The sequence below is a fragment of the Macaca thibetana genome, chromosome 8 (assembly GCF_024542745.1).
Source record: "Macaca thibetana thibetana isolate TM-01 chromosome 8, ASM2454274v1, whole genome shotgun sequence".
NCBI lineage: Eukaryota > Metazoa > Chordata > Mammalia > Primates > Cercopithecidae > Macaca > Macaca thibetana.
In genome coordinates this window covers 1,996,421-2,006,120 of record NC_065585.1, presented here as the reverse complement: position 1 = coordinate 2,006,120, position 9,700 = coordinate 1,996,421, and the positions used below count along the sequence as shown (strand labels likewise).

General features: G+C 55.0%; 1 protein-coding gene across 5 annotated transcripts in view; it reads right to left on the bottom strand.

The window, feature by feature from the left end:
* Positions 1-1,308: 1,308 nt before the first annotated feature.
* LY6H (lymphocyte antigen 6 family member H) overlaps positions 1,309-9,700 on the bottom strand; it is a 67,743-nt gene continuing 59,351 nt past the window's right edge. Inside the window, exons 1-6 of one of the 5 annotated variants that reach the window (XM_050801051.1) lie at positions 4,185-4,306; positions 3,939-4,010; positions 3,589-3,658; positions 2,975-3,102; positions 2,195-2,314; positions 1,309-1,876 (exon numbers count right to left, since the gene is read on the bottom strand). In XM_050801051.1, the coding sequence (XP_050657008.1) occupies positions 1,641-1,876; positions 2,195-2,314; positions 2,975-3,102; positions 3,589-3,590 (486 nt within the window). In that variant the 5' untranslated portion in view covers positions 3,591-3,658; positions 3,939-4,010; positions 4,185-4,306 and the 3' untranslated portion in view covers positions 1,309-1,640. Of the gene's footprint in view, positions 1,877-2,194; positions 2,315-2,974; positions 3,103-3,539; positions 3,735-3,938; positions 4,011-4,184; positions 4,307-9,700 lie in introns of those variants that run through there. The other 4 variants (XM_050801049.1, XM_050801050.1, XM_050801053.1 and 1 more) reach the window with 4 other exon arrangements.

Here is a 9,700-nt window from a genome sequence, read left to right as displayed (position 1 = left end):
GCTTCTCTGCAGTCCCCCAGCCCCCAAAACACCAGGCACAAGCAAGAGCAGCACACTTTACTGAGGGGTGGGGCGGGGGCGAGGGTGCATCACAGAGCAGACAGCCTTCTACAGAAAAGCCCCTCGGCCGTGTCCAGCAGGGAATCGGCGCCAATGCCCAGGACCTCAGGCCTCCTCTCTCTTTCTGGCTCACTAGCCCTGGACCCAATTTCTCGCCATCCCTCATGCAAGGCCAGCCCTTATAGGAACCACCGCTTTCCCTAAGGAGTCCAGGACCCATCAGTGGCCAGGAGACTGGGTCAGCCACAGGTGGCATGAAGCAGCAGTGGCCAGAGCCCAGGCCTCAGAGAAACCCTGTGTTGCCTGCCAAGCGCTATGTGTTGAGCCTGGGCCGTGAGACGAGCTGCTGGTGGAGCATCCAGCGTGGTGGCCGGTGGGTGTGGGAGGCTGGGCTGGATGCGGGGGTGCAGGGCTGAAACTGGAGCGGGAAGGATCAGGACATCACTCCAACATTTCCCAGGCCGAGTCCTCCCTGCCCCCTCACCCCACGGCATCCAGTCCCTCTGGACCAGCCCAGAGAGATGGGTGGGCTTCCTCAACCCCTGGCCACAGGGACTGACCTCACGAGCCCAACTCAGCCAGGAGTGGCCGGAGTGGATGTGCAGCAAAGAGGCAGGGGGATGGAACAGGAGGGCTCCACTCGGCCTGAAGCAGCCCCCAGGGGCAGAGACAGCCGAGGTGGGGGGCAAGAGAAGCCCAGCATGCATGGTCTCATCCGTGAGTCTGCGAGGGCCCCGTGTGCACTGCACGCTGAGTGTACGAGGGTGGGTGTGCACAGACATGGGCATTTGCATGTGGGCATGCACACGTGCACCGGGACACGCCAATTTGTGCCAGTTACGTGCATGCCCCAGCACATGTGCGCAGGACACCTGGGGTTTGCTTGTGTGAAGGAGTGAGCAGGGCAGGCATGGGTGTGTGTGCACATGCTGGCTGCGTGGGCACCACCGTTTGTGGGCATGTCTGGTGTCTGTGGTGTGCTCACAGGATTCCGGCATCTTCCCCCAAGCCCACCCTGTGATCTTGCTCATCTCAGCTCTCACCCCATCACCCCAAGGGCTCCTAATCCTCACCAGGACCAAGCAGCCCAGCACAAGCCCCACCACCCCAGTGCCCTGAGCCCAAGAGCCCGAGACCATGGCTGAGCGCCCGCCCTGTCCTCAGCCCCTCAGATCCCTCAGCACCTCATTCCCAGCTCTTTGCCAGGACCCCTTTCCCGCCCCCGACACCCAGGCTCAGACCCGGGTCTCAGGACTCAAAAGTGACTTTATTTCTCTGTAGAAGACGCCCTTCCAGCTGGGCTGTTGCTTCACTTCCCCTCTGGGACCTGGGGGTCCCCCCACCCTCATCCCCAGGCCTCCTGCCCAGATGGCCTGGTTTCCTGGAGATGTCCAGCTTCCCGGGACTCAGAGCTAGCGGAGAGACAGGGAGGCTTCATGTTGGGGGAGGAATGAGAGCCACAGGCCACAGCCACGGAGCTGGGCCAAGGCTGCCCCCAGCCCCAGCCATGCCAGGCTGGGGAGGGGGCAGCCACAGGCTCAGGGGAGCAAGCTCAGAAGCCCCGTGGGAAGGAGGAGACCTCAGGGCCCAGCCCAGAGGAGGGCGGGCCCCAGGCTGAGCAGGAGCCCCCCGGCCAGGGCCCAGGGGCTGTGCCCTGCCCCGGCCACCCCATTGCACAAATCCTTCTCGCAGCAGTCCACGTCGACTTTTAAGATCCCAGAGTTAATAAACCCCATCAGATAGTCTGAGAAAAAGTGTCGCTTAACGAAGTCGCAGGAGGAGGCACACATCTTGTTCACCGAGTGATCCTTCCTGCCTGGGAAGAGAAAGCACGGCCTGCGACGGGGGCTCCTCCTGGGCCCTCTCTGCCTCCTCCCAAGGACCCAGCCCAGGCCCCTCCGGGTCAGCTCGGGGCCCCAGATAGGCAGAGCCGAGTCCCTCCACCCTCCCACGCTGGCCCCAACTAGATGGAAAAGGCCACCAAGGAGCCAGGGAGGGACAGTGGGGCAGTATCCTGCCCGTAGCCCCACGCTCTCGCTCTTGTCCCAGGCCAAAGGGGCTCAGAGGACACCTCTGACCTCTCCCAAGAGCCTGGCTTTCAGCACATTCCCCACTACCCTAAGTCCCAACTTACTGCTGCTGGGATCCGTGATTCGGACACTGGCACACACCGTGTCGGACGGCTGGCACTGCTTTGGGGTGCAATGGCTGGAGTTGGTGGTCAGGGTGCAGTCCTGGCACCACAAGCCATGAGCTGGGCAGGGCATGGGGAGGAGGGTGACCAGAGGCACTGGGCCCAAACCCAGGCAACCCCCTGTGTCCCTCACCCATCCCCCTGCTGCAGGCACTCCTGGGAGAGCCCTACCCCACAGGAGTGAGCAGGCCCTCGTGACCCCTGGAGGGGGAACAGAGGCCCTGGAACAACTGTGCCCCATCCTAGCAGTTTGAGGGGAGCCCCTATGGCCCCTCCCTGGCCCCCATGCACGTGCGTGCACACACACACACACACACACACACACGGGCTATACAGACCCCACACCGACCGTGCCACCCTCCCACTCCCACCCTGCTACACATATCCCCCAGGAGTTCTGTGGGCTCCAAGCTGTGAAGGACCAAACTGGATTTGAAAGGAGGTCCGGGAGGCTCTCAGAGGTGACGGATGACCAGGGGCTTCCGTGCGGGGCCAGCCGCCCACCAGTTCCAGGCCCTGGAGGAAGAGCACTGGAGAGAGCCCAGTGCCAGGACAGAGGGGCCGAGGGCCGGGCTGGGGTTGCTGGGGTCCCGGAGGGGGCGTGGGCTCTATGGGAAGTGCGGTGGGAACCGTCAGAGGGTGACGGCCCCACACCCGGCTCTCCCGCGGCGCCTCGGGCTCTCCCACGCACCTGACCCAGCCCGCGGGCCCCCTACTCACCGGGCGCGGAGCACAGCAGGACGGCCAGCAGCGCCAGACCGAGGCCCTTCATGGCTGCAGGCAGCATGCTCCGGGCGGGCCTAGGGGCGGCGCGGGGGCTTGGGGCACGGGTCCTTTGGGGCGCAAACCTGGAGGGGAGAAGCATCGGTCAGGAGACCCAAAGACCCTCCCCTTTCCCAGCCTCTGGATGCAACCTTCTCCCCGGAATCCAAGGCCAGGGTCCGCCCGGAGCTCGCAGAGCCCCACCCCCAGCTCCTTCCCAGAGTGTCCGCCGTCACAGCATCCCCGCCGGGAGAGGTCTGGCCTCTGGGGCGAGGTGACAGCTCGAGACGCCCCCGCCCCGCGCCGGCACCTGTGTGGGGGAGCGGAGGGGGGGCGTCCTCTTCTCCCCGGGGAGCTGCAGGTGCGTCCGGACAGGAATGAGCGGCAGGGGTGGGAACGGGTGGGACCTGTCACTGGGGGGAGGGGCGCGTGCCAGGTCCCCACCCCCACCCCTGGGCTGGGGGGCCGGGAACCCCGGGCCGAGTCCCCTCCCCTGGCCTTCCGAGCGCTCCTCAGCGCTCACCGCGGATGGGGCGTGGAGCGCGGGCCTCGGGGTCGGGGGGCGCACTCACATCCCGGGGGTGTCCGCACTCCGGGCTCGGGCGACGTGCGCGGCGCGGGGAGCTGTGCCCTTCGGTCTCCCTGCGGACCGGAATCCGGGCGCAGCCTCGTCTTTCGGGGAACGCAGCCGCAGACGCGGACCCCGCGCGAGGGGCGGGGCGGAGCCGGGGCGGGGGCCGCGCGGGGGGCGGGGGCGGCTGGGAGACGCGCGGGGCGGGGGGCGCCCGGGGCTCGCGGCCCCCACGCAGGTAGCTGGCCCGGGCCCTCCGCGCCCCCTTGCTCGCGCGCGCTCGCTCCCTCCGGTTCCCGCTCCCTCCCTCGCGGCGCCCCCTGCTCCTCCCCCGCCTCCGCGGCCCCCTACCCAGGCGTGGGCAGGATCCCTTCCCCCTCTGCTTGGCTGAGATCCCCTTGGAATTTCTCGGAAGAACGTTTACTGCGAAAGGAAGCAAAATGCACAAAGACGCAGAGAGGGGGAGGTACCCGGTGCGGCAGGTCCGGGTTCGCAGACCCCTGGGGTCAGACTCCCGCCCTGAGGCCCCGCCCTCCCCCTCCTCCCCGCCCTCCCCCTTCTCCCCGCCCCTCCCCACTGCTCCCCACTCTTCCCCACCTTCCCAACCTCATCCCCGTTTCGCCGTTTTCCAGTGGCTCCAGGCCGTTCTCCTCCCCTGAGCATCCATGAAGACCCCCACCAGAAGCCGCAGCCCCAGGGGCTTCTGTCGTCAAACACTCCCACACTCGGAGGTAAAGGCATAAATCCTGGCCAGAGCATCCGAGCCTTGGACCTGTTTCTCGGCTTCCTTGGCCTTCCCACCCTGCCCTCCAGCTCCCGAAAAGCTGTGCCTTTGCACGTGTCCCTGTGCCTGAAATCCGCCTCCCCGGGGCACTGGGGAAGCCCCGATCTTTGGTCCTGCTCCCTTTCATTTGACCTGAAAATATTTACTGCGTGCTCCCTGCTGGCCTAGCCCTGCCTTGGGCCCTGGGAAAGGGCATGAAGAGAGAGACCTAGTTTCTGCCCTCCTGACTCTCACCTTCGATAAATGGTGATCCCTACTGCAGCATATCTTTGCAGGATGTGACAGTCAGAGCTAACATTTATTGAGCATGTACTATGGATTCCACCTGTTCGAGACACTTCGTATTTATTTTCTCGTTACAGTCTCACCACAGCCCTGATGTGCAGATAGTATCATTTACATCTCACAGATGAGGAGACTCGCACAGAAAAGTGGAGCTCCCTGCTCAGGGTCACACGGTGACGCAGGTGACAGGTGACACAGCTGAGCTGGGAACCCAAGCAACTTGGGCTACAGGGACTGCACACCTCCTCTCCATGTGTGTCTGTAGAGGGGTGGAGGCAAGGACGAGATAGACAAAAGACCACCACAGGAGCGCGCTTTGCCTCAGGGTTAGGAAAAGCTTCTCCCAGGACCTGACATTTTAACCCAGACCTGAATGAGGAGTTGAGATTCATAAGGTGCAGAGGGCAAGAGCTAGATCAAGGCTCAAACACAGTTCTTTTCAAAACATACAGAGCTCTCAAGAAAGTAAAAGAAATCTGAGTCCATAAAGAAAGAAGTAAATAGAATAATGGACCCCCAAAGTCTGGCCACTGAGCAGAAGGCAGATGTGAAAGCCACAATGGTCCTGGGCAGACCTGGACCCCCACTGGGTCTGAGGTCCTGGAAGCAGAGCCTGAGGCAGGGATTCCAGAGCAAGCCACTTCGCCATTTCGCTGGAGGTGCAGGTAGCAGCCCTGGGCAGTGGGGAACTGGTCCAGGGTGGGGAAGGAGGCTGGCAAGCATGTGGCACTCAGTGAACCCACGTGGTGGGGAACTGGAGCCTGACCCCAGAGAGGGACTCTGGGAAGTGGTGCAAACTGTGAGCCTCGGGTGAGCTCACCCAAGGGATGAGGGAACAGGTATTTTCACAGTGATGCCCAAGAGTCGTCGATTGAGGGCTGCCCCAAGGGGTGCCTTCTCCTGCACCCTCCACTTGGCACTCACACAGAGCCCTCCGGGGAGCCAGGGTGGTCCCAGGTCAGCAGCATCCCTGCTTGCAAAAGCAAAACCAACAATGAATCCTCTCCGGAGAAAGCAAGCCCCAACTTAGGGAATGGGGTTCCCACAGATTTAACTGAATCAAATATAAGTTCAAAATGAAAAATCAGCACATATCTAAAGAAAGCAGGCCTCCAAGTGAGATTCAGCTGACAGTGACAAGCAACAGATTTAAATCACCACAGACTTTCTAAATGGAAAATATCAATATAGGATATAAAATTAACCTATTTGTTATGCTTAAGATAAAATAAGGAACAAAGCACTATGAAACCGATCACCATGCTTATCAGAAAAAAAACAGAACCTCTAGAAATGAAAAACTTTTCACTGAAATGAAAAGGTCAGCAGAAACCTTGAAAGAATTATGGTAACAAGAAAACACACTGTGTGGTTTTCTTTTTATGAAATGTCCAGAATAAACAATCCAAGAGAGACAGAGGTAGCTTAGTGGTTGCCTGGTGGTAGAAGGGTGGGATAGGGGAATCAGTTCCTCCTTAGGAACTGCTAATGGGCACTACTAATAAATAAAGTGATAAAATCACTCATTTGGGAGTGATGAAAATATTCTAAAAGTAGAGATTATGGTCACGCAACTCTATGAATATACTACAAACCCCTGGCTTGTATATATAAAAGGGTAAATGTTACGGTATGTGAATGATATCTCAATAAAGGTGTTTTTAAAAATACTCAGCAAACAGATTATACATCAAATTAGACACAACTGAAGAGGGAATTCATAAACTAGAAGATAAATCTTTAAACAATTACCAAGAATATAGCACCAAGGATAAGGAAATAGAAAACAGGAAAAATAAGAAACATAAAAGATGGTGTTTTTCTGATGGCCACTTGAGTCTGAGCAAGAAAAGAGGAAAAGAAAAAACTAAAACAAAACAAAAAGATGGTGTGCAGAGAGCTTGTGGAAGTGTGGTTGATATCTCAAAGGAAAGAGAGTCAATCGTTGAAGAAGTTACACCTGAGAATATTTCAGAACGAATAAAAAATAAGTATGCACAGAGAGGCACCACATGGACTAAATAGAATAAAGAAAAATAAAGTTTAGATGACATAGTGAAATTGCAGAAGATCTTTAAGCCAAAAAGAAAAGGAAGACCAGCTCCCAGGAAACAGCAATAAGATTGACAGCAGAATTCCAGCAGCTCCAGTGACAGCCAAAGCAGAGGAAAATCAGAGCTGTAAAGGGCTCAGAGGGAAATAACTGTCACTAAGAACTTGACGGATCTTCCAAAACTAAGTGTAAAACAGAATTTTCAGAAAATTAAAAGTTTAGAAAACAACTCAATAGCAAGAAAACAAATAGGCCAATTTAAAAATGAGCCAGAAGTGAAATAAACCTTTCTCAAGAGAGGACATACAATGCCATCAGGTGCATGAAAAAAATCTTCAGTATTATAATCAGCAGGGAAATGCAAATTAAAATCGCAAGGAGAGATCACCTCCTGCCTGTTAGAATACCTGTCATCAAAGATACAGGGATAACAATTTTTGGTGAGGATGTGGAGAAAGGGGAATCCTTGTGCACTGTTGGGGGAAAGGTAAATTAGTACAGCCGTTAGGGAAAGCAGTAGGGAAGTTCCTGAAACAATTGAACATTGAGCTACTTTACCACCCAGCACTTCCAGTTCTGGATATATAGCCAGAGAAATAGAAATCAGTATCTTGAAGAGAGGCCTGCACTGCCATGTCCATTGCAGCATTGTTCTTAACACCCAAGACATGGAATCCACTTGGGTCCAACAGCAGATGAATGGAAAAAAGAAAAAGTGAGAGAGAGAAAGAGAGATAGATTAGATAGATATAAGCCGGGCTCGGTGGCTCACACCTGTAATCCCAGCACTTTGTGAGGCTGAGGCGGGGGATCACCTGAGGTCAGGAGTTCAAGACCAGCCTGGCCAACATGGCAAAACCCTGTCTCTACTAAAAATACAAAAATTAGCCAGGTGTGGTGGCTGGCATGTGCACCTGTAATCCCAGCTACTAGGGAGGCTAAGGTAGAAGAATCGCTTGAACCCAGGAGGCAGAGGTTGCAGTGAGCCAAGATCACGCCACTGCACTCCAGCCTGGGCGACAGAGTGAGACTATCTCAAAAATAAGTAAATAAATAAATAAAAATATTAGAGAGATGTAGATCTATAAAGTGTTAAAATAAAGATTATGAAACTGACAGGATGCACTCTTTGTGGCAATAATACTCCAAATTATAAATAAGACCTAAGGCTGTGACAGGCAGGAATTAAGTCACACACCCCTAAACTTAAAGAATAAACTATGTTCTAACCACAAGGATTTTTCTTTTTCTCTAACAGCTAAACAACCACTGGCCACAAAAAAATGATATGTGTGCGAGGTGACGAATATGTTAATTAGCTTAATTTAATCATTATATAATGTATACATATATCAAAACATCACGGGGTACCCCATAAATATGTATAATTATTATGTGTCAAACTTTTTTAACTTTAGATAAATTTTTTCAGATGAATAAAAATCGGAGACTTTTAGAGAGTTTACCACTAACAGCACTTCCCTAAAGACATTTTTAAAGAATGTACTTCTCCTGGCTAACACGGTGAAACCCCATCTCTACTAAAAAAAATACAAAAAAACTAGCCGGGCGCGGTGGCGGGCGCCTGTAGTCCCAGCTACTCGGGAGGCTGAGGCAGGAGAATGGCGTAAACCCGGGAGGCGGAGCTTGCAGTGAGCTGAGATCCGGCCACTGCACTCCAGCCTGGGCGACAGAGCGAGACTCCGTCTCAAAAAAAAAAAAAAAGAATGTACTTCAAGAAGAAAATTTGTCACAGAGAGAAGGTTAGGACCATGTGTGGTGGCTCACACCTGTAATCCCAGCACTTTGGGAGGCCTAGGTGAAAGGATCACTTGAGGCCAGGAGTTTGAGACCAGCCTGGGAAACAAAGGGAGACTCCATCTCTACTAAAATTTTAAAAATTAGCTGGGTGTGGTGGTGCACACCTGTAGTCTCAGCTACTCAGGAGGTTGAGATGGGAAGACTGCTTGAGCCTAGAAGGTTGAGGATGCAGTGAGCTGTGATCGCACCACTGCACTCCAGCCCGAGGAACAGAGCAAGACCCTATCTCAAAAAAAAGTACCTGGCCAGGCACAGTGGCTCACACCTGTAATCCCAGCACTTTGGGAGGCCGAGGCGGGCAGATCACTTGAGGTCAGGAGTTTGAGTCCAGCCTGGCCAACATGGTGAAATCCCATCTCTACTAAAAATACAAAAATTACCCAGGCGTGGTGGTGGGCACCTGTAAGCCCAGCTACTCAGGAGGCTGAGGCAGGAGAATCACTTGAACCCGGGAGGTGGAGGTTGCAGTGAGCTGAGATTGCACCATTGCCCTCCAGCCTGGGTGACAGAGCGAGACTCCATCTCACAAAAAAAAAAAAAAAAAAAAAAAAAAAAAAAGCAATTACATGGGTGGACTTTGGAGAAGGCAGGCTGCCTTCCGTCATGGTGGGCTTCATCCGTTCAGCAGAAGGCCTGGATAGAATGAAAGACTGGCCTCCCTGCGGCAGAGTCCTTGGACTCACACGGCACGTCGGCTCTTCCCGGGTCTCCAGCCTGCCAGCCCTGCAGGTTTGAGACTTACCAGCCTCCTTCATCCTGGAAGCCAGTTTTCAAAAACCTCTCTGCACATGTGCGTCCCGTTGGTTCTGTTCTCTCTCTGACCAATGCAAGGAGGGTCCTACAGCAGAGGGCTTGCCAGTCACTCAGGGAGTCGCGGCTCGGGACCCCTTTCCTTCCATCCTCCTCGTCCTGCCCCCCATATCAAAAGACGACTGACCAGAGAGAAAAGCTTGGGAATGGCTTTGAGGTACACGATCAAAGAAGTCTGCAGAAATGGGAAACGCAAAGGGTTGAAGAGAGGGACAGACGCTATTGATCGACATCTCAGAAGATCCTCCGACTGCCTTATGGAGAATGGACTGGAAGGTTCTTTTTTTTTTTCTTTTTTTTTTGAGACGGAGTCTTGCTCTGTAGCCCGGGCTGGAGTGCAGTGGCCGGATCTCAGCTCAC